The sequence below is a fragment of the Solea senegalensis genome, linkage group LG14 (genome assembly GCF_019176455.1).
Source record: "Solea senegalensis isolate Sse05_10M linkage group LG14, IFAPA_SoseM_1, whole genome shotgun sequence".
Taxonomy (NCBI): Eukaryota; Metazoa; Chordata; class Actinopteri; order Pleuronectiformes; family Soleidae; genus Solea; species Solea senegalensis.
Window position 1 is genome coordinate 16091672 of NC_058034.1, and position 24965 is coordinate 16116636.

General features: G+C 39.2%; 1 protein-coding gene across 2 annotated transcripts; it reads right to left on the reverse strand.

The window, feature by feature from the left end:
• Window positions 1–2255: 2255 nt before the first annotated feature.
• On the reverse strand, window positions 2256–23053 carry swt1 (SWT1 RNA endoribonuclease homolog). Of its 2 annotated transcripts, none has more exons than XM_044044289.1 (17): window positions 22872–23053; window positions 22008–22077; window positions 21732–21790; window positions 20022–21648; window positions 19780–19909; window positions 19543–19644; window positions 19075–19266; window positions 18221–18314; window positions 17604–17845; window positions 17113–17267; window positions 16785–16923; window positions 14408–14547; window positions 13937–14073; window positions 13523–13669; window positions 10432–10498; window positions 10224–10291; window positions 2256–2711 (listed from the first exon to the last, which is right to left on the reverse strand). In XM_044044289.1, exons 2-17 carry the CDS (start codon window positions 22071–22073, stop codon window positions 2555–2557), a joined length of 3522 nt encoding a protein of 1173 aa, XP_043900224.1. In that variant the 5' UTR covers window positions 22074–22077; window positions 22872–23053; the 3' UTR covers window positions 2256–2554. The 2 variants fall into 2 exon arrangements, with proteins under 2 accessions (XP_043900224.1, XP_043900223.1); XM_044044288.1 differs by having other exon boundaries at window positions 22561–23053.
• Window positions 23054–24965: the final 1912 nt, after the last annotated feature.

Consider the following 24965-nt stretch of genomic DNA (forward strand, 5'->3'; position numbering starts at 1 on the left):
AACATGCAGGGCAGTGGGTCCCCGAGGACCAGGATTGAGAAACAGTGTCTTGGAGAAAGGTTCTCTCTGGTTCAGTGGCTTTTTCTTAGAGTTCACAGTAAAACATGGTCAGGATGCATGAGATGTTTCTCCTCTCTAACAAAGATATTTCAAAAGAACAGAATGTTCAATATCAGCTTTGACCACAACGTAACTGCAGTAAACTGACAACACAGGTAGTTCAGTACAGCTACATCATCTGTCAAGCTCCCTCCACCTCCTCCTGTGTGACGCGTAATGCTTTAACCTCAGTCCTTAAACCTAGTCCTAATGAGCGGAAACCACATTTCCCTAAGTTTAGGGTCAGGATTTGAAGTGTGGTTAGGTTAAGGTTAGGGATAGGCATTCATTGGTTATGGGTAAGGTGAGGGATGAGGCTGTGATCAGATTGCTCAAATGAACGGAAGTGGACGCAAGTCCTTAAAAGGAAAGCTGTGCAAACCTGTGTGTGGGTGTGTGTCACAGCAGCAGGTGTAATCTCAGCCTGTCTGTACGTAGTCACCTCTAATCCCCTTAGTCACCACCACACACATGCTGTATAAATACACACTCACTGTACACTACAACACTACAGGAAAAGCCTTTTAAACAAGGTAAAGTCATTGTGGCTGAGACTAAAAAACAGTTGTGTAAAAAAAATAAGTCAACAATAAAGTACTTTGAAAATATTTAATGTCTAAACATATAAATCTAGAAATAAAAATAGATTTTGTGCATGAAAACAATTTTACTTCGACATTGCTACTGGCAAATTAGCCTCACTATTAATACTTCATTTCCTTCATTCAAGGAACACTAAACACAACAACAGCAGCGGTTTTTGTTGCAGCTTCTGTTGGTTTTATATGAATTAAACAACAATAAAACACGTTCAGAGCGATGGATGTCACAGCAAAAACATAAAATAAGTACTGTGTAATTGACTTGAATTCAGTGTATTTATCTAATCACGCCATTTTTTTGGCCTTATTTACTTAATAAGGCTTCAGATATTTAAGATAATTTCACTTGTTTCAAGGTATTTTTTTCTTGTTTCAAGAAAACTTGTGCCATTTTCTTGCTGCACTGGCAGATAATATAGCTTAAAACAAGTCATTTCCCCCCCAATAGTGGTTATATTTTGCCGTGTAGTAGCTAATTATCTCTTTGCTGTCAACAGCAGCCACGTTGACAGGTTATCACAGGTGTAAGTAATCGCCGTCGTTAGCGTAATCAGTCACACCTGTGCTTTTCAGGCTGAAACGTCAAAATGGCTGCTGTGTTGAGGCTACGTTAGCTAGACAGAATAAATCCCTTCATTAATTCATCTCTGCTGCTGAAAGACACATATTTCTTGCAGAAATGGCCTTCAAAGGTGTTTGGACGACACAACCTTGCCGCTTGTCTTTTTTTGTGCACCAGTAAATATGCAAATAAGCCAGTGCCCGCCTCCGCCCGCCCCGCCTGTCTGTCTGTCTGTGACTGTGACTCCGCACAATCAAATGTTTGTTTTCTGTTTTGTTAGCGTGACTGTGTGTGCTCTCCTTTATCTAGAGAGAGAGGTTACAGCAGATATGAAGGAATAATCTGGAAATAATCTGGAAAACACAGTTCCCCATGAAATGACTGTATAACAATGTCAGTGTGGGTTTAAAATATTGTACAGTGCTTAACAAATGTATTAGACCACCACCTAAAGCCGTAGCTGAACTAAATTAACAGCATTGGCAATTATCAAAATCATATTTTATGATTAATACACCAATATGTAGAAGCTCTTTAACCAAAATTATATTTTTAATGCTAAAATATTATCCTTGTATTTTAAAATGTACTGTTTTAAAAAAAAAAACCTGGAAAAATATAGTAAAGCACATTATCATCTCTTGATTAAAATGTTAAATTATAGTTATTTACTTGCATTCTTGAACAGAAAACTGTGTGTTTTAGTGGAATATTTATGCTTGATTCATTTCTGAACTTGATCAGTGAGTCGCCTCAAATTTGGGTATAAAACAAATAAATAACAATAACAATTTTTAGTTTTAATGTCACATGGTCTAATACATTTGTTAAGCACTGTATATTCATACATTTGAATATTCAATGCTGACTAGGAGTTGGAGCGCCTAAGCTTTAAGACATTCACGTGGTCCAAAAAAAGCCTTTAAATAATAATTAGGAAGTAAATATAAACAATTCAAATAAACAAAAGACCAGTTCTTTGACATGATTAGTCAGTAAAATAATAATTTAATGTTCTTAAATACGGAACTTGCTCACACCTGGAAAATATATACATATATATATGAAACCACTGACTTACTGACATCAAGATATGATGTCAGATATGAGAACCAAAAGAAGAATACCTGAATGGACATGAAACAATGCTGAAAACATACGAGCTCTGCTTAACTGATTGTTGACCTTCCACAGGCAAACAGACCATCATCATCAGCTCCGTCTGAAAGATTAAAACTGAAAAAAACCTCCCTTAAACTAAAACGTTGTCGCCGTCGGAAACAGTATTGGTTTATTCAAGGCTTCTGTTTGGTTGATGTGCAAATGTCCCGACACTGTTCCACTCGTGCTGAGCGGCGAAGGTGATGATCTGACCTGAGAACTCAACACAGCGATCCAGAGCCTCCTTTAACCGCAGCAGCTGTGTCCCGCCAACTCTCAGCTTCTCCCTGCAAACACAATGAGTGCACGTTATTAGATTCACCAGCACTGGCAGACTGACAGACAGACAGACAGACAGGGACAACGTCTTTGACAACATTTATCAATCAACATTTAAACATGCAGATTTAGGAAGTAGGCAAATTCTTGTTGCCACGTAATATTCTTTCAAATTGGTAAACCAGACATTTTGAAAGATATATTGTATATTAATAAATGAATCACAGCTTCATTTCATACTCTTTAATATAAATCTTTCAGCAAATAATATTCAGTAGCCCATAAAAAATGTTAGGTTTCATTTTTTAATGAAACATCAGTGTTGCGTTAGCTGTTTTTACTCAGAGAAGCTTTGGCCCAAAGGTCGACTGGAAATTAAAGACAGATAGACAATTAAACATAATGATTAAAAATGAACCATAAAGTGAACCTTTTGTCTGGAGCTGAAGACATTTTGAGACTCTTTAATGGATTTAATCATTAGAAACTCCTGATAAATGAGCTTGTTACTGGAAATAGTAAATGGTCTGTATTTTTAATCAGAGGTCTAAAACTTGTGGCCCCGCCGATCGATTTCACGCGGCCCAGAATTAAAACTGATCGGCGAGCTCCTCTTCAGAAGCAGAGTCGTTCATTCTCTAGCTCTATCACAGCTGAAAACTCGAATCGCAGCAAGTAATAAAACAGCAAATGCTTCTCCAAATGAAAGATGAACAAAAGGCAAATTTAAAAGAATATCAAGTGTTCTTAAACACAATGCTGCTCACACACCCGCAGCAGTTTAACAGAACTTCTGGTTCTACAGCTGAGATAAAGTCGAGGTTAGGAAGAGAAATGTTAACTTAACAAAACAAAAGGTGGCATTTACACAGAATACTAAATATGTTTGTGAGCAAGTAGCATAGAGACATATTGATAATAACAATACATTTATTATGCTTAATATTAAATGTATTGTAGCTTCTTTAGTGTTTTTTGATTGATATTTCAGTCTGTTAAAATGTTCTTTTTTTTTTAATAGTTAACCCTGTAACACCGAGCGTACGAGCGCATCACTGTAATGCTGTATGCGACAGTCTGTGCTATCGGAAAAAAGTTGCAAGTCAAAGACAACATGTGGTTATTACGGTCATTTCAGCTTTGCCACCGGAGAGGAAAGAGTTGGGAAAAACTGCCTGTAACATAGTTTCCATTTGTGTACACTGAGACAAAAACTCAAACAAATGTTATTATACTGTTCAAATGTTTTGCCTTCCTTCATTTTAAAATGTCAATACACTAATTTAACATGCAGTACATTGTAAATAACTTAAAGCACTCACTCACAGGAGATTTTCTGGCCCTTTTATGTTTAAAATAAGCCATACTATAGTGGTTTATAGTATGGCCACTAACACACACATCTGTCAAACCCATTCACACAATGCCATCTGGAGTAATTTGGGATTAAACATCTAGCCCAAGGGACACGTCGACAACGAAGACTCCCAGTTAGAGGACGACCCACTCTACCACTGATCCACAGCAACTCTATGATTGAACTGGATGGGCCATGTGTCCAGAAGACACCATGAGGCCACGCAACGTGATGTGTTCACACAGAATAGTTTCCACAAAATGCAAACGACGTGACGACATCGCACAGACAAACAGAAAAAGTGCCTTCAAAACTTGAAAAACATGACAAAACTGGAGAGACTGGAGTTTGTCCCGACTAAACAGCGTCAGACTGGTTATTGTAATAATTATAATCACTGAGACAAGACACAGGCGGATATGAGTCATGCGTTCTTCAGTTTGACAAAAACAATATTTACTCATTTAATCCCCACTGACTTCTGCCTCGGTGTGTTTGTCATTATAATTAAAAAAAAAATACTGATGTAAGTTGTAAAATGGTTTTATAAAATGTAATTTTATGGACTCTAACAAGTCTTGTTTTCCTTATCCTAGTTTGAACTGTTCAATATTCATCCAGTTTATATTTAAATCATTAAAATAATAAAATACACATCTAACAGTTTACTTGTGGCCAATTTGGCGTTTGCCGTCCAATCAAATGTCCAGTATACAGATACTAAAGACATTGTTTGGACATTAAGGAAACATGAGCTTAAATCTTTTCACCTCCATCCATATTTTACATTATTTTATTTCTTTATGTTTTATATTCTACCGATTCAGACCTGCCAAATGTTGTGATTCAAAATGTATACATTTCTTTTAAGGCTTTTGTTTGTGTCTGTGGTTTTGTTTCGTCAGCGATTAGTATAAAGGTTTCATGAAAGGATATATGCATGCAGCTTTTTGTTTTTTATATATGTGTTTTAATAAAGGCCTGATTACGTTGAGCCTTGGAAGATATGAATCCTTTCACACACACACAGCGGATATACTATAAGTGTGACCTTCTGTGTGCTGATTGTGTTCACGACGGACAAAAGAACTCCTGTGGAAGCTGCAGCTTCTACAAGCTCCGCATTCCTGTGTCGCTCACTTCTTTCCAGCGCAATCACATTTTTCTGGTCCGTATACATCCATGCCAAGGGCACACAACCAGTCTTCTCTGTGCACACACACACACACACACACACACTGGAGTCTTGGCAACGGCTGCATAGCAGTGGAGACACTGAGGGAGCTTGTTGCGTGTTTTGTTTCCTCCTCTGCTTTGTTTCCATCGGAACATTATGTAACTCCAGCGAGGAGAAGAGGAGAAAAATAGACCAAAATCTGCCGGCTGTCCACACCCACAGTTTTCTTCCATCTACTTTCCCTTCTCCATCCCAGTGTGTGCAGCTGTGTGTTTTTGTAACCAGTGTAAACAACAGGTTGGTCTGTGTCAGCTGCTCTAGTTTTCCATTGTGGCCTCTTTTTTTTTTCATGGACAGAGAGGGCTGTGTGAAAAGCCTCCTGCTCTGCAGACGCAACAGAGACACACTTATCATCTCAAGCATCAAACTCTTCTTTTGTACAAAGACTGAAATTCAGCGGCGCGCGGGAATTCAGGTACGGGGCCGCTCGGCCCCTGTGTGCGTTACATAATGGGCCCGTACGTCCCCAGAAGACAATAACCATTTGCACTGCACTCAACCGCATGACACGGTGACATGACATAACAGACTGGTGTGCTCCACCAGCCAATCGTGTTGCTTTGTTGTGACAGCAAACCTCCAATTGGATAAATTCTCCTACCTCATTAAAGTGCTGCGATGGGACACACCAGGAAAATGAGGATGGATCAAAGTGGGATGGAACCGATTTTCAGTTGAACTTGTTTTTATACTGAAATTAAAAATCTTATGAGCTCAGACAAACAAAAACAGCCTCTCGCTTTGACTCTAGTCTGCACATTAAATATTCTCTGTGTACGACTCTTACAGCAACCCTTGAAAATAAGGTTCTCTCCACAAGTTATTGTGATTACACTTCATACTCTTTTGAAATATCTTTGGGCATTTTCGTCTAAATCAGCCTCCCAGAGTGAACAGTGGGTAATAATTGTGGAGGTCACTGGGTTTGCTTAGAAAACATTCACTGAACCAAGGAGGTGTGAGAGGTTTTGGTGCAGTCTAATTACAGCCGTGAATGATGAGAATCAGTATTACAGATCAGAACAGAGAATGATTATGTAGCTTCTATTTGGCTCTAATCCATATTTTTCTCAAATTAAAAAAACACCGACTTGGTGAGCGACACAACGGACAGAACGATCCGTCTTATCAAACACAAAGCAAAGTGTCACTCCAATAAACACAATAAAAGACAATCTTCTCTTAAACTGTGTGCTGTTGAGAAGATAAGGCCGGTCTATTTGACTTGAGCTACATAAAAGTCAGTTTAACCCTAACCCTAATTTCCTTTTTACAAAAAACATGGCTAAAGCGACAAGAAAAACAAATTAACTATGTTAGCTTGTGTGAGTACTTCTATTGACTTAAATCACAAATCTTGAATAAATCACAGTCTTTACATACTCTAAGTCTTTAGTACTTTAAGTTTGACCACCTGATTGACAAACAACACTTTCTTTGAATGTTGTCGTTTCTACTGTCTGTCCCTCATTTTAAACACCCTCTGGATACTCGGTGGTAAATTGCAGTCTACTAAATCTTTAAATTTCAGTGTGTTTAGCTGAATAAATGATGGGTTTGCCTGGCTCATGATGAAGCACGTGTGTGAGTCTTACAGTATATGTGCTTCCTCCGCACAGTATAACACAATGTATAATATATGATAGGACTAACGGTGACCGTAAAGGATAAGGAGCTGATGTGTAAGGTTGTTTGTTGTCAGAGTCTATGAATTATGTAAGAAACCATGCAAGATGCAAACTTGCCTTTCAGATTATGCAAAAGAGTGAGAGAGAGAGAGAGAGATAGAGATGAACAGACAAACGATTAATTTGCTCTTAGCTATCAGCTGTGGTTAACCACTGCAGCTGAGATATTGTATGTGGCGTTTGAAGAGAAGACCGAGACTGCAGCCCTGATGACATTTTCATGAGTCGCATGCAGCAAACTTGCCCAATGTCCTGATAATATTGCAAAAACAGATTCAGAAACAGATGTTCCCAAACAAGACGAGGACAATGAGAGCCTCGTATGTGCACAGAAGTTACAATCACAAGCAGGTGGAAAGACGTGCAAGGCTGCACATATTCAGTTTGTGCTGTTTTGTTTTGTTCCCTTTTTCCCTCCCACTCTCTTAAAGAAAACAGTGAAAGTGAGACGGGCTTTAGAGGAGAAACTTCTGGAACAACACAACGTGAGTTCTTTCGGACACGATTGCCTATAAACTATATCCTCTATAAAAACATCAAAGTGCTGTCTATGTATATAATCATTACAGTATATAGAAGCGATAGAAAGGAAACATGTCAAACAAGAGCATAAACGTAAAAAAGGACACAAAAAATTACTTTTGTGATCAAGTTTTGACAGGTACAACTTTGGAAGCTTATGTGCTTATGAGGTCAGCGTTCACAGGAAGCTCCGAGTGTCCGACGCTGCGTGATGCAGTTCAGGGCCTTCCTAAGGATTTATATAACGTATGACATCACTGCCACTGCACTGAGCAGAAATCAAATATTTAACACCGTGGATAATGTGCCCGGCGAGCGGGGCCGAGATCACTTCACAGTGAATGTAACAAATAAAAAATTTACAATCACCACGCGGCCAGCTCCGCTATAACTTTCAGCATCTGTCTGTTCTAACAAAAGCTGGAATGACGTGACAGCCGAGTGCCGGGAAAAGCTCTTCTGTGTTCATCTAGTCCTAAAGCACAAAAATACTATAAAGTCATTTACACACAGAAATACAATGGAAGCATACACCCAAGAGGCTGGAATCCACTTACGGTTACTTAAAATTGTTGCTGGTTATTTACTGTTCACCAACAAAACCTAGCAACTTTAACACTGCAAATATAACAACAAAGCAGTGAGGACAGATAGAGACTTAAAACTGTCTGTGAGGACATTTTCACTGGTCCACATGACTTTAAATAGCTTTTTAAGCATTAAGGTTACAACAGAGTTAAGTTAGGGTTAGGTTATGTTGGTTAAGGTTAGGATCAGAGGTTACATTACGTCCATGTGTGTCCTCAATGCTGTACTAAAATGCAATAATAGCTATTTATGATATTACTTTGTAATTGGTTTGGGTTTAATTTGCAGTGTTAAAAGTGCAAACGTTTCCCCAAAAAACTTTAGAAAAGCAAAACAAGTCTATTTAATACTTATTTAAGAAACATTTAAGAACTGTAATTAAGACAATTAAAGGCTAACCTTGAGATTAACCCTTAGAGCACAGTGCATTCTGGCTGCCTTTTTCCATTACTATGTTTAAACATACAGTATATACAGAGGCTATAAGAATGTGCAATATAGAGTGTCTTATATCCTTTTTTCAGCACAACCTTGACAATCTGATGAAAAAAATAATAAAAAATCACCAACTATATAACCACACCTGAGCAAAAAGTACTCAAAATGTTTAAAATCAGTTCCATGTTCGCTTGGGTCGTTTTTATGAACAAAAAGAAAAGAAAACGGACTATTTTGTGACTTCTGCACAATTATTTCTACATCATATCACTAATAAAAATGCGATATAAAATGAATTATAACTTTAACTCAACAACACATAAGAAACAATTTTTTAAAGCCTGAATATGTGACCTTTTTGTGTCCGATACCGAGATCACAAACTTTTAGTCCAATACAGTCATTTTAGACCATTTATGAACGTATGAAGCTGTTAACAACACATATATATCTATATGTAGGATTTTGGGATTTGACATATTCATCTGTCTGAAATCACTGATACAAGTGATTTTGACTAATATGGGACAGATACCGATTAAACTCTTTTTCCAATTAAGTCTGCTTTTTACTTCTCCTGCGAGTCTTATTCACTCTATTACTTCCATCCTAGAACTATGTAGATTGATTAACACGTGTGATCAGGGTGAACTTCAGGTGAACTTCGGGTGAACTTCAGGTGAGCGTTAAACTTTCATTTATTACCAGCCTGGTACTTAGTGAAGTGTGCCTGTTTGTTTATTGAGGTTAAAACCACTGAGTATTCCTTCTGGGAGGCATGTTAATCATTTGTGTCGCTGGTGTTTGGAAGAGTTGGCATGGCCACAAACATTGTTAGAGCTCTGCAGGGGATATCTAGGCGGAGGGTTAGTGTTACAGAGTAACAGCTGTGATAATGGGAATACAACAACATGCCTGGGCATGCTGCAACAAAAGAACACAAGAACACTGAGAACTTGAGAATGTTTGATTGTGATATGAGGTCCGGGGACGGGGACTAAACAATTTCAGCGGGTGTGTGTCACACCAAACTGTCCTCCTTTTTCCCTCGACAAATAGACTGGTATCATTGCAGCTGTACAGTCTGTGTGTATTGAGTCAATGGATCCATCTGATTTCGCAGAGAGAGCCAGGGGTCAAAGAGTATAACACTTTTGAGTCAGTTGATGTCAAAAAGACAGATTTTTGTGGAAGCTAAAAAACTATTATTTATGGTGAACAGTGAAACATTTCACTAATGTGAAGTAAAACATTCAAAGCAAATAAAGCATTTGAGTTTGCACAATGTACAAACATTGTTTTGTTCCACTTAATTCTTATTTGCCTATTCAAGACATTTATATTGCGTTAATTAATGTCAATAACTCATATTGCATTGACAATGGTCATGTCAATGCAATAGTTACAAAAGCATGCAGCTCCACTTACTGTAAAATAAAATCATAATTTTGTTATTGTAATGTGTTAGTTAATGTTTCTCCGAATTTTCCAGTTCCCTCCCACAGTCCAAAAACATGTGGATTTGGGAATAAGGAAAATTGGACACTCTAAATTGACCGAGTGTGTACGGTATGTGGCCCTGTGATGGACAGTGCCCACTGTGACCCTCATGTGGAGGGTTAAGTGGTAGAAGATGAGCAAGTGAGTGAGGATGTGTTAATTATGGAAGGAAAATTGACTTTTTTCCTACCTGTATTCCTGTTGTGAGAAACAGTCAAGCAGGTCTTTGGCTGTCAAAGTGAAATCCACATTCACGATCTAAAAACACCAAGCAAACAAGCAGAGGTTAAGATGAACATGCTAAGTTGAAGGTCACATAACCTGCAGGGGGTAAAATGTCAAGTGGCTGATTAAAGTGACATTTAACTGTATGACAAGAACTGAGAAACTGTGCCAACCTTATTAGAGGTGATAATACTGAGCAGTGTCTGGACTTCCTCCAAACTAGGGACCGAGGACAGGACACTGAAGAACAAAAGAAGAGAGACAAAATATTGTCACTCTCTAATCATCTCCCTCCCAGCACAGCTTCAGTCATTATTATACACCCACAAGTGACAACAATGAAGAGCAAACTGAGTTAAGTGTAATAATCATCCTTCTGAACACACTGTAGCATGCAAACAGCGGGAGCACATGACCCGTCAAAGTTTTATTCAGCCGTCCATTCATCAGGACAAGGCTTATCATCCACACAAACACAAGCACATGTCACAATTAGTAACCTTTAAAAAACAACAACAAAATAGACATAAAGTGAGAGAATGTAATGACAGTAAAAGAGTGCAACAGGTGGAGGAGGAAATGGCCATTCAAGTTGAGTCCAAAATTATATATATATATATATTTTTTTTTTTTAACATCCTCAGACTTAAAAATGAGATGGGAGAACATGAGTCATTGCTTTCAAACACATGAAATTGAGTGTGGCTGTATTTAGGGAACTGCACTTGGGCAGCCCAACACACACATGCACGTGCGGACAGAAGCCCAAAGGTATGTGCACATTATGTTTACACACCGTGAAGATGGGGACATAGCAGCAAGAAGCTGCCAATATACTCACAGCACTCAACACTTTGACTGTTATATATATCGTGCACTAGGGCAAGCATAATGAGTGTTATATGTATTCTGGCACTGTGAAATATAAGATATTTTCCTACAGCCAAACAAAGAGGAAATCAGGCACAAAACACACTATACACCTGCAGCATGAAAGAGAAAAAAACATTTATGGTCCTGAACAAGACACAAATGTAGAACTGCAGAACCGAGCTCCACACAGACACGTTTGTGGAAAAACATAAAGCCTTGGAACAACAGAGTCTGTTGTTGTGCTGGTGCCTCAGCTGACATAGGGGCGAAACTGGGAAGGGTCACCATGGACAGGTCGCCAGCCCGTGACAGGGCTACATATAGAGACAAACCACCATCCACTCTCACACTCTCGGTCAATTTAGTGTCCAATTTTCACTAAAAACTGCCAAAGAAAAACAAATGTCGTCATCACAAACGACTGATTGAGGTTTGTACATTGTTCCACTTCACAAACACCCACAGGTTTACTATCAATCAACATCAATCCTATCAAAGTCATGGGGAGAGTGGCCTGGAGCAGCAAGACTCACTCTGGCATCTGGAAAGGACACCAGTCCATCACAGAGACAGACAACAATTCAATTTACAATTACAAACATTTATTGTCAATTTATAGTCTCCAATTAACCTAACCGCAATCTGCATGTACTTTGGTTGAGGACGCCGGGAGAAAACACACACTATTCCACCAAGTAAGAACATGAAGGTAATCCTGTACCTTCCATATACTGCATGGCATAAATGGCATAATCAGAGAACAAGAGTGGATGTTTGAGTGGTAATAGAGGGCACTTGAGAGTCAGGGAATAGTGGCATATAGACATGTTTGCTTGTTTTATATCCACAGAGGTGAGAACTCAATGCACAACGGAGGTATCAGCTTTCTCCTAAAAAAAACCCTGAAACCTAAAAACACACCTTGCAGTTCTTGTCCAAATAACGATAAATCATTTCTACTTGGTTGAACGGATTACGCAACTCAAGTTGTTTCTATATGAAGTAACATGTGACAGGATCAGAGGAGGGCAGAGCCACGATCGCACATCAAAGCAAGGCAGAGCCATCAAGCAGGAAATAAAGCAAGCCAAGAAGCATACCAACACATGCATTATGATCACGTACAAATCTATACAAACCACAAGTAGAAAATCTTGGTTCTCAGGCAGTGAATATATTATGTTTACACAAACTGAAGCTCTCGTGAGTATTAAAATGATAAATCATTTTAATTTTGCCATCTAATTATTTTCAGGAACATGTCAAAACTTGGTTGATACAGAGTGATATCATGACATGAGACACTTTGCCTTTTGAATAGCTGGGCTTCTTGTCTCCCACTTTCAAAGAGAGTCAAAATGTCACAGTAAATCCTGCACAGGGAATGAATAATGTACTGGACCTGAGGTCTGAGTGGTGTTTTGATGCTGTATATGTACAGAGGGAGGGGTGGGAGTTATACAAGTGTGGGAGATTAAATAAGACAAAATAACGCAGCTATTAAATCAGAAAATACATGTAAATATAAAATATTGTCAATAGTTTTGACTTGGACATTGAATGGTGGTTAAATGTGAGTCATCAGGAAACCTGTGCTGTAAGACACATGTGTGATGTGGGACAGCCAAGAATAAACTGAACAGAAGTGAACTACGCAGCGTTAAAGTGTGTAGAGCCACTTATTTGCGTCATGGAAAAGGTCATAAAGCAAAGTTACGAGGTCAAGCAGATTAGTGCCAGAGCTGGACCAGAGAGCTGTGAGATCCCACGACACGTCACACACACACACACACATATGTGTAACCAGGACATAGGAGAGAGAAGGGCTGGTAGAGACAGATCCAGGACAGTATAAAACTAAGTATTTAACTAAGGCTTACATATAAGAACAGTAGTACTCAGAGATAAAGATGATTGGGATTGTCAATGAAGACTGGTCAAGACAACAACTGATTGATTTGTATAAATCATCGGTGAGACTGGACGGAATGTTTTTATCTTCAAACGCCGTCAATAACGTCAGTCTTTTGCAGTGTAGTTGGAATGTTTTGTCACTGATATCAGCTGCTACCAAATAAACATGATGAGTAGAAGTGTGTGCATTTGACTAGGAGTGGAGAATGTCACCAAATTGTATGTTTTAATGTTTGTTTTCCCCCTAACCCTTTGCATAACAACATCTAAAGGAAAACACGCCGCAACAACTCACTTGGGTAAGAGAGCCAGAGATGTGACAGCAGAGAGCACAGAACAATTAACGCACATTCAATTCTCTGAAGGCAGTCACACATGAGAGAAACCAAAATGCACAACTAACACAACTCATTTAACAGACTGAAAAACAGTTGACACAGAGGTCATTGTTGCAGTGGTGACAGGAGGCTAAGATACCTGCTGAAAGCTTGAAGCAGCTGTGAGACCATGGAGGACAGTTTGTGCAAACAAGCCAAGGCATCCTGGGGCGGCTGAGGGCATCCCGCTGGCTGAGCACTCTGCATGGTGTTACAGTCAAAGCCCAGCGCTTTGAACACTTCCAAGCTGAAACATGACAGGAAAGAAAGACCTCAGAGATCAGTGGAATGGAAAACAAACACAATACAGACAAATGTTTGTTGTACTTATAATTACATCAACAGACCGCGGTGTATTAGTCAACGGACCATTAGTTGTTGACTTGTTTTCTATCTTTTGTGCTTAAAATGCTTGCAACAGGAAATCACCATTCATGTAGCATGTTACAGACCACGCTACATCATCAGTTAAGACAACATTCACTGCATCCATCAAATATCCCATTACACCAACCTTAACTGATACACGTGACTCCAGATGTTCTCAAACAGGGCCCACACTTCCTGATGAGAGACCTGAGAAAATATGGGCTGTCTGTCTTCCTCATCATCATCATTCATGACAACATCGCAGGCATGATGAGATTCCCCCTACACACACACATACACAGATGGAGCTGTTATTCAATCTGAAATAGGTTAAACCGAGTCCAACTGTGTCAAATAATTAGTCCGTGTGTGCTAAGAAAACACATCCTGCTGTTTGTGTAATGGTTGTTTTTGTTGCTTTCATACTTAAACGACAACAGACTCCCTTTCTCTCTCTGCAGGTATAGGCACAGTATACAAAAAAGAAAACTGATAGAAAGGAACATTTTTATATTTCATTGGCTCCAAATGATACACAACACTTTCTGTGAGCGGAATAAACGGGAGTTCTGATTGAATGACGTGCACTGAAACTTCAAATGTGCTCAACACTGACCTGAGGTTGTAAATCACGAAAAATGTTGTCCATCGTGGAAACGGCACTGGCCACACGGCTTGAACTTTTCCCAAATGCAGTCACAAGCTCCTTAGCTTCTCGAAGGGCTGCTAAAGTAGCGTCACAATCTAATGTTTTACCTGAAAACACACACACACATATATATATTGTTGATGCATATGGACAATCAGATTTAAAAGGTATATGTGCTTAATAGCATTATACAATTCAGAAGCACCAAAAGAAGTGAACCTATAACTAAGGCTGCACAATTTTCGAAGATATATGCATGACTGTTTGCAATGCCAATATGACTTGCAACAAATAAACAAATAGCATAACTATTTGTTTATTTATTACAAGTCATATTGGCATTATGACTATATGGTGTTACTGTCCTTTTTGTTTGGGTTTGCAGACTAACATAGACTGAGACTGTGAATACTGAGTAGCTGATGCAAAACCTGAAAAACATCACAATAGTATCCACAATAATTTACATCATGTTCCTCACATAAACTAGCTCTATATACTTTGTCATAAGTATATATTTTTCAAATTATGTATACTAGGCATTTTGATATTGCAATAACTGTATGTGCAGGCCAAATTTCACATACATGGCATACAGATTTGAAGTATATTGTATTATTTTGGTTTTGTATAACTGGAAACGGCACATACAAGCACACTTACAAACAACATCCATGTGAATGAGCCAAAGGAAAAAGGTGTGTCTTAAGTTCTGAGAGTAACATGTTATGAATGAATAGTGTTGGAGAAGACAAAGCCCTGCATGAGGGGAACTGAGAACAAGCCAGCTTCACACACTTGTATTGTTTTTGGCAATAGACCTTTTTTATTTCTCGAGACTTTATTCTGTTTCTTATCATCACAGCTGCATACCGATCCATAAACACTACCCTTATCAAACACCCTAAAAACAAGCTGTGTTACTTTAGAGGCATATGATGAATCTGTCCTGACTCACTTTACTCAAGTTTAGCTACAAGCAGCTACACACACGCACACAGACATAGACACACACACACGGATGCCTGTTCTCAGAGGAGAGCAGAAAATCACATGCAGTACTTTTCCACTCCAACATTTGTTTCTCAGCCTCACACACAGTTTATCCCGTCTTCCTTCCTTTCCTACCCTGCCTCCACCTCCTCCTCCTCCTCACCCAACTCTCAGAGTCCAGGCACAGAGCCAGGCTGCGTAGTACCATGGAATCCAGACTCATGCTTGTCATGCTAGACACAGAACAGTAAAACTCGTATTGTTTAAGCTATTAACATTCTTGGATGGCTTAAAAAGCGTCTCTGACAAATCAGAGCGACGTGTGCCATCACACACACAAAACTATGCAAATGTAATTATGTCCAATGATGAGGCTGAGAGCAAGAAAGGCTGCAGTGGGCAACTCAGCATCTTTCTGACTCACACTTCAGTGTCCTGCTTTAACACATGACCTCATTTTGTATGTAGTCCTTTAGGGTTTTAGCGCAGTGCAAGTCAGACCTCATCGTCGAGGGGAGTCACTATGTCGACAAGAAAAAACTGAAATATTGGATATTAAGAGGTTTTACTTCAGCAACCTCTGAATGTTATAATTCTAAACTTAAATGTGAGTGTTACAGAGGAACACAGAATATCTTAGTTTTCATTTAGACACCAAAGGGAGCTCTGCCTGGCTCTGTTTGTACGTGTGAATGTCAAGGCTCTTTCCCTCTTTTCAAACTGTTGTTCACATTGAAAGCAAAGATTAAAATCAGTCCCAAGGAAACAGGCATCATCTGCTGTGTGTGATGTTATCAAGCCTATTCAAACGCAAAGCAGAGTGTGCTAAATGAAACAATTTACAGTGAGAGTACACACATTTATTTACTGCATCCTGCGTAGGCAACAATAAACGTCACAGATAACGACAACACCGACAATAAAAGAGGAAAAGGTTTCAATTGACTTCATACAGTCTTAAAAAGGTTCATTTATTTGCTTGTCTTGCAGGCTATTTTCGGTATTAATTCCAATTTTCAGTTGCAGTTCACACAGTAGTTATACACCAAGTGTGTAGGAGTTTGGACTATGGCCCAGACTGACAAGACTGTTTACAGCAGCTGTAACCCAAATCAACAAACAAACATTAACCTACATTATGGACATCTACCTGATCTGGTTATCTACTAAGACATGCTTGTACAAGCTGTTCTTTCCAAGTCAATATATCACATTTAGACATTGTGAACTGAAGGAGCAGTCATGTTGAAATACAGATCCAAATCTTGATGGGTGTTAAAAAGCAATTGAAATAATAAAATAAAATAAAACAATAATAAAAAAAACATTTTCATCTCTTCAACTTACATACCTGAGTTGAAAAATTCGATGAGATTTAAAACTGTTTGCAGCTTTTTTCGTGGGACAATGTGCCCAAATATGGCAATCCAGTGCTTTTTCAAACACTGAAGGACATCTTGAAGAGTCCAGGGTGGTTTTAGACAAACTATCTGTTAAGCAGAATAAAAAAAACAACAACAATAATAAAACAATAGCCTGAAGAGGAGAAGTTTAGTTTACAGTTCAATAGACACATTATTTTATGACATCTGCTTATCAACTATCAGCAAAATGCAGATTTCAGTGAATAAAAAGTATCATCTCAAAGATGGTGCTAAATTCAAAGACACTGAGTTTACCTCCAACCAGAGGTCTTCATAAGCGGCCTTCATCTCCACCTCTACTACATCTGACAGCACCTCCCGCAGGCTTCCCTCTAGTTCAGAAATACATCTGCTGAGGTCCCATTTTACTTCCTCTTCTCTTCCTCCGAGCTGCTGCTGCTGCTGCTCGTCTGTCATCAGATACATACACACACAACATATATCTAAGAATACACAGTTGAAAGACAAGAGCCTTTACATACACGTTGTTGCTTTGCAGTGTGAGTGTAAACTTTATTTAAGACTATCTCCTTCATTGCTCTTCAAATCTGATTTGTTAATGTCGCTGAGCGGAGTCACCGTCAATGTAACACTTACTACACCTGGACATGAACTGAAGGAAAAGAAAACAGGAAGGGGTGGGTGTCAAGTGTATGGAAGGTGTGTGCAATTAACTACAGCACTGCGATGGAGCGTGCCAAGTAGTTTCCTGTTTTGTATGAACAACACATTCATTCCTGGCTCACGTTTTGTTATTACTCCCACAGAAAGGTCTGCTCTCTCTCGAGTGTGTGGTTGGGCTGCGGTGCAACTCCTTCTCAGCACAGGTGATGAGAGCTGAGGGTTTGGACGAGGCAGCATGTTAGTCTCAATGCTTTGCAGCGAGTGAAGTCCGAGTCTGGCTCTCCCAACCTCGGCCTCCAAGTCATTCTTGCTGAAGGCTTTCACCCCACTCAGCAAGGCTTTACTGCATAGATTCTTATCATTACTAACGAGAAAAAAAAAGGGACAGCATTATTTCACATCGGGTGACAGTGACACCTCATCTAAGACAGCACCAGTGTTAGATGAAACAATGCCGTACATACTCTGGAAACAGCACAAGTCAGTAGAATTGGGCCCAAAGGTGAAAGAATGTGAAAAAAAAACAGGCACTGCTATTGAGTAGGAAAGAAATTCCTCAACTCAGCACATCTATTCTTGCACAATTACTGTGTCTGGCTCGATCTTTCTCTCATCCGACTGGAACTATCTGGCTGAAACCCGCTTGCAGTCACATGCATGTGCATTATTATTTGTAGGGGTGACACACACTCTGCTACAGCAGCAGCAGCAACACAGGTAGGGGGAGGGGGGTACTCACGTGCAAAGGATGACAGCGCACCCTGGATGCAGACTCTGATACTGCAGGCAGCAGTGCAGCACTCTGTCATCATTATTCTCAGCACTGAGACCATCTGAGGACAAGAGGGAACAGAGACAAAGAGGAAGGAACAGTGAGATGAGACAAAACGTGACAGAGAACAAAAACATGACAACCCATATGAGCACGGGGTGGGAGATGAACACAGAAAACACACAACACTGAAAAACACATTGTAAGTGCATCACAAAAGTACAGCATGTCCTTTGTCTGTTTTAGACAAAGAGGAATATTTAAAAAATGAAAACAATTTAAATGGAGGCAACAGCTAAAGATAAAGCTCATTTATTAAAAAATCATTACCAATGCTGTAAAATGAATGTTTGAACCAGTCTTGCATACAGCTTAGAAAAGGGTGACCTCATGCTTGGGTGCAACCTGCCCTTGAGTTGCACGTAATGCATGCTATGATGGATTTTGGAGAACCAGCTTGGTGCTAGTGCCACCTACTGTCTATACAGTCAAGCATTTATTTAACGGAATGAAGTCATGATCATCAACCTTAAGTAAAAGTAACTATGAAATAAAAGTATGTAAAACAAATTACTAGGCTCTATCAAACCTAAAAGGTGGATTATTTCTTCATACAATTGAACTAATAAAAGCGAACTGTTTTGCTTATCATCACTGTAATCCTTACATGTGGTCTTCTGTAATAGAGTGGTATTCATTAGCCATCAAGTCCAAGAATGAATCTGATATGAGCTAATGGATTAATTTAACCTTTAGATTCCATTTTTAGTTTTAATACACCTGCTTTAACGTCTGATGTACATTATTTTATCAACACTCACTGCTGCACTCTGAAGCCTGCTGCATTGACTGCCCCCACAGGTGCGGTTCCCGGCTCTTCAAAGTGTTGTAAATGTACGAGATGGCGGGAATGGCCAGGTGAGCCACAGAGCCAGACAGGTCTTTCCCTCTTTTTAAGGAATCCAGCTCCTGAAGCACCACCCAGGGGATCAGGAGGACAGGAAAACCCAACGCTATAATAACATAAAACAGAAAGAAAGGAGTGATGATTTCATATTTCATGAAAGACTATGCATATATAAAATGGTAGACTTCTTACTTTTTTGGAATGTTATTTTGTGTAGAGAAAGAGAATTTAAATCTACTATCTACTACCATCTACTATCCTCATTGTGTCAGCAATATGTTCTTCAGAATAAAATTTGAGATCATATCCTGATCTTCTAACAGCTCTCACATGTTACATCAAGACAATTATGAAATTGATTAGAAGGAAATGTTTTAAACACCTCCAAGTCCTTGAGATCTGATCTTTTTCACATAATCCAGGTGACTCAGGAGAATGTTTGTGTCCAGAATGATGATAAGGTCTTGCTGAGGGGGTTGTTTACCTGTAAGAAGAAACAACAAGTTATGTAACAATTAAACAATTAATAAAAATAAACAGACTTTAACTTTGTTTGCAGAAACAAGGCATGGTGAAAAGACTGATCACTGATTAAAACCAGACAAAAGACAAAACTTACAGTAAGCATCAGTTGCTCCATCTTCTGGAGGGTCTATCTCCATACAGGTCAGTTCTCCATAGCTCTGCAGAACATCGACCTCCAATTTCCTCTCAGTGCGGGCAAGATGCAGCTCCTCAACCACTTGTGTCTGCAAAATAACCCATTTAAGGGAACTTAAATATGAAGAACTTACTTCAGATCTCCTGATGCAGTGGTAAAGGCTGTCATTTTTTAGATTAATGGGTAATGTGTTTTATTACCTGGTCACACCATGGCTCAGAGGTGGCATTGCAGACAGTTGGGAATTGATCAGACAAGGATAAACTCTTATTTTGTCCTTCAGATGAAAACCCCATGCAGACATCTGAAGAGCTGTGATGTTGTTGGATTGATTCCTGCTTGGAATTCTTGGCATCGTAGGCACCTGGGAATTGGTTCGACAAGGATGAACTTGTATCTTGTGTTTTAGATGAAAAACTCTGACTAGCATCCAAAGAGCTGTGATGTTGTTGGACTGTTTCCTGCTTGGAATTCTTGGTATCGGACACAGTAAGGAATTGGTTAGAAAAGGTGAAACTCTTATCTTGTATTTTCGATGAAAAACTCTGACTTGCATCCAAATAGCTGTGAGGTTGTTGGGCTGTTTCCTGCGTAGAATTCTTTATTATGGCCCCGGAGTCAGAGATCTCAGTTCTGTGTTTGACATTTTTGTTTGCAGAAACAGCATCATGGCTGTCTCCAGTGCTAGCAATTGGCTTTGGTTTAACTTTTTTTGGTATTTTAAAACTAAAAAGCAGAGGTGAAGAACCTTTTTGCTCATGAGCAGATGATGAGCCAGCTGTCTTATGTGAAAATGACATGACACTCCTTGGAATCAAAGGAACATTCTTCCACAGCTTTGAGCTCCTCTCCTGTTTGGCTGAAATGGAAGAGAGTTTTCTGGGAGACACAGAAGATTTTGCTTCTGTAAGCAAAATCGTTTTTTTATTAGTATCATTCTCTTGTTGCCTTTGACAAAATTTTTTGACCAGCTCAATTCTCTTCTGCACTAAATAATCTTTGATGACAGAGGACGTCTTGCTTGGTTGTCCAGTCTTGCTTGGTTCCTCAATCTTACTTGGTTCCCCAATCTTACTTGGTTCCCTGATTTCGCTTGGTTCCCCAATTTTGCTTGGTTCTCTGGTCTTACTTGGTTGCACGATCTTGCTTGGTTGCCTGATTTTGCCTGGTTCCCCAGTCTTGCTTGGTTCCCCAGTCTTGCTTGGTTGCCCAGTCTCGCTTGGTTCCCCAATCTTGCTTGATTCTCTGGTCTTACTTGGTTGCACAATCTTGCTTGGTTGCCCAATCTGGCCTGGTTCCCCAGTCTTGCTTGGTTGCCCAATCCTGCTTGATTCCCGGATCATAAGAGTACTACTGTCATTTCCAGGCCTTGGTTGTGCCTCAGCTCTGCCTGTCTTCTTTTGTACATAATGCCTGTGCTCTTTCTGTTTAACAGAAACCAAACCGGGGCTTGTTAGATTTTTTAATTTTGATGGGCTCCTCCGGGAAGACTTTTCATCTATGCAGTCTTTAGATATCTTTGCCGTTTTCTTAGGAGCTGCACCTTCAATGTCAGTGTTCAAACGTTTTGAAGGTCTTTCTTCCGCAGTCTTACTCCCACTGACAGTTTTATCTCTCCCTGAAATAGAACTCTTCGTTTTTTCTGAGCGATTTTCCCAGTGGGATTGCAAATGCTTTGTTTTAGTGGAATCTTCGGCCTTTTTAAAAGGCTTCTGGTCTGTTGCTTCTTTTTTTTCCTGTCTGTAGACTGGCTTTTTAATGTGGCGGGTGCTTTGGGAACCATGTTTAGTTCTAGAAGAACCAGACTTTTCCTGTTTCGCTGCATGGCTACATGTAGAAGAAAAAAGGAAATATCACACACACTGCTCAACATACAGAGGCAAGTGATTTATCATCACACCAGGTGTCACCTCTCGTGCTTCCTCTTTTCTCTTCTGCAACTCTTGGTGACTTCTTTTCTTTTAGATGCCTAAAAAGAAGGAAAATAAACACAGAATACCATATAAACATGTTGCAAGTACACAACACCTCCCCAATGGCATAAAGACAAAATATTGCATCTTTGATTGAGACATTTCCTGCATATTTGATTTACACAGTGTAAATATAATGACATTATTTTCCATATAAATAGCTAAATAGTAGCTGGAAACAATATAAACAATAATTGATGTCATCACTCTCACCTTCTTGTCTTCTTCACTGGAGGATGAAGATGACCTCTTGTGCTTTCTCTTTGACTTTTTGGACATTTCCCTGTGGAAGCAATTCAGGAGAGAAAAAATTCAAATACATTTAGTAATTGAATCATCCTTGAAATAGAATATAGAGTAGTAGTAATATTTTGTTGGGTTGTTAAAGTTGTTCAAAGTCGGTTTTTTTGGTAATTTTTCATAGTGGGTACACAAAAATACACGTGTGCCATCTGCAAAATCACACCAGTGACCAGTATTATGTATTGGTTTTCTGTAAACAGAGATACACATACACACACACTTAAATGGAAATACACAGACAGTAAACAGTAGACCAACAGCCAGTAAGACACACACACACTGTGATTTGCTGCATTTTACGTTCTTTCATAGATGACATTTCTGTTGAGTTAATTCTGACCTATTATTGTGTCATTGTGACATGCTGTTTTGTGCATGGTATTATTCAATGTCTGTTTTTCAGTGTAAAGCACATTGGATTTCTTTGTAATGGAATGCACTCGACATATAAAGTTGCCCTTGCCTCGCCATCAAATCAAGTCGAAAAAGTAGATGTTTCTCCCAAATCGTTCAGCCTTAGAACTACCAATGGATGACACATGTGCCGTCTCTAACAGGTTAACTACACCTTTACAACGTTTGTTTACATCGTTCACGCACTGGTTAACCAAAGGTAGACGAGAATGAACTGTATCACGTCACAAAAACACACCTTTATTTGTGTGTGACGGTGTGATATTCTCAAGCTTAAACACAACACAACACAACACACAACACTTTAGAGAGCACTCGAAGTTACATGTCCGTGTTAGCTTGTTAGCTCGCTTAAGCTACCTGACGTCAAGTGACAGTAAATCCGCAGCTATCTGTCCTCTCCAGTGTCGGAGGCGTTCGCGTACATTAACTTAGTGAAATAAAGCAGGTTCAGTAAAATCACACGCGTCATTCCCGGCACTGATCTGTCAACAAAGTTTCCATGAATACACATCAGCTGCATTTCCAACATCCGCTTCTTCTTCTTCTTCTTCTTCTACTACTACTACGAGGACGAGTACGACTACATCTGCTGTTGAGATACATTACCGCCACTCAGTGGAGCCTGGAGACTGCAGCATTTGGAAGAATTGGCCTGATTTAGCTCTGAAGGCGAGGATACAATTCCCAACACAGCATGTACAACAAGTGTATTCCTCTGAAAAGACGGAGACGCGAGCTCATTCCCGAATGAAGGAGAAGACAGAGACGATGCAAGGTCAGTGGCAGTGAGAATGTGGGTTATCTGGAAAACTCACCACCTGCAGCCATTTCCCCAAGGTCACACACACAAACACACTGTTTCAAAGCTCCACAGTACTTTCACTTACTTCTAGTTTTAGTGTGTTTATTATTATTGCTCATTCAAGACATTTGTATAACCACTTCCATTTTGATTCTTTCTTTTTACTTTTTCAGATATTTAATGTTTTCTGCATTTTCTTTTCATCCATAGGAGATGAATTGACAGGGCAGATCAAAGGGATCACATGGAAGCTAGCTAGAACACACATTGAGTACACCTCATTATATATTTATATTATATTATATATTATTATTATTGATATATATTAATATTAATATTATTATTAAAATAATAAATCCACTAAAAAGAGAATCTGCACTTGCAGTTTTACGCCACACAGTGACACTGTAGCTCCAGTTACTCTCCCAGCGTCTCCTCTCTCAACACAGTGCACTAAGCACAAAGAAACAAAGAACGTGACATTAGTCACTTGAATATTTCAAATTTTCCACTACCTATATGTCTATTCTTCTACTTACTCCCACAAACTTCAGTTCTGCCTCAATAAAGCAGTTCCTCTTTGACTTGTAATGGAGTACTTTTATTAATCCTTTTATTTAAATGAAAGATTCCAATATCTGAATCTAAATGAGCCACCAAATACTGACACTTTATGTCAAAAATACAAAGCTAAATAAGCCACCTGTGGGTTTCTGTAGCATGGCTTGAGCAACAGTGATGTTAAAGACTTTGAAGGGGAGAGAAATGTAGACGACAAACAGATGAGCCGTGAGTAGTTTCAGCTGCGGGGAATAATCTGTGACCACATCAGTAATCTTGGACATAAATGATAACAACATGTAGGGATTGTGACAGAAACAGTTAAATGCTTTGGGATTGAGAGGATGAGACTGTTTGGATTAGATCAGTGACATGTTAAATACATGAAGATTATACTTGAAAATGAGAAACAGCTTCCCCCGTTTTTGTAGTTTGGTTAAGTTTTTTTCCCCCTCTTTCTCCTGGCTTAAGTTGTGTTTATGTGGTATGTTGTGATGAAGGTCCAGAAGTCAGATCTCAAACAGACCAATTCATAAGATTACATCATTAGAAAGAAGCAGCGAAGCCTCCCTTATTAGCATGATTTAGGAAACATAATCTTCTACTTGACCATTAAAAAAAAATGCCATTACACAAAGGGAAATCTGCCAGAAGCACAAAACCCCTCACTTGAATTTATGGGTTAACAATTTTGACTTCATAATTCATCAGAATCAGCCCCTTGACATACACAGCTATAAAAATATAAACGTCTTCAGTGAAACTATTAGATTGTAAAAACAAATTCAGTTATTAAAAACACAAATACAGAAATAAAACATTATATTTAAACGTTTGCAAAGCCGACTCTAGTTAAAATGACATCCTGGCTTTTAGATGGACAGTCCCACGCGCCTGTCCCTCTGTGTTTGTCTCACTGTCCCTCTTCTGCCAATCACAGACATTTGGTTTTAATCACTGAGCAGATTTAGAGACACAGCGAACATGAAGGCTGTGATGTGTATGTAGGTGTGTGTGTGATCGTGTGTCGGGGAGGGACATTACTTTATAAGCTGACAAGAGGAGGGTGTTTATGAATGTATGAAAAT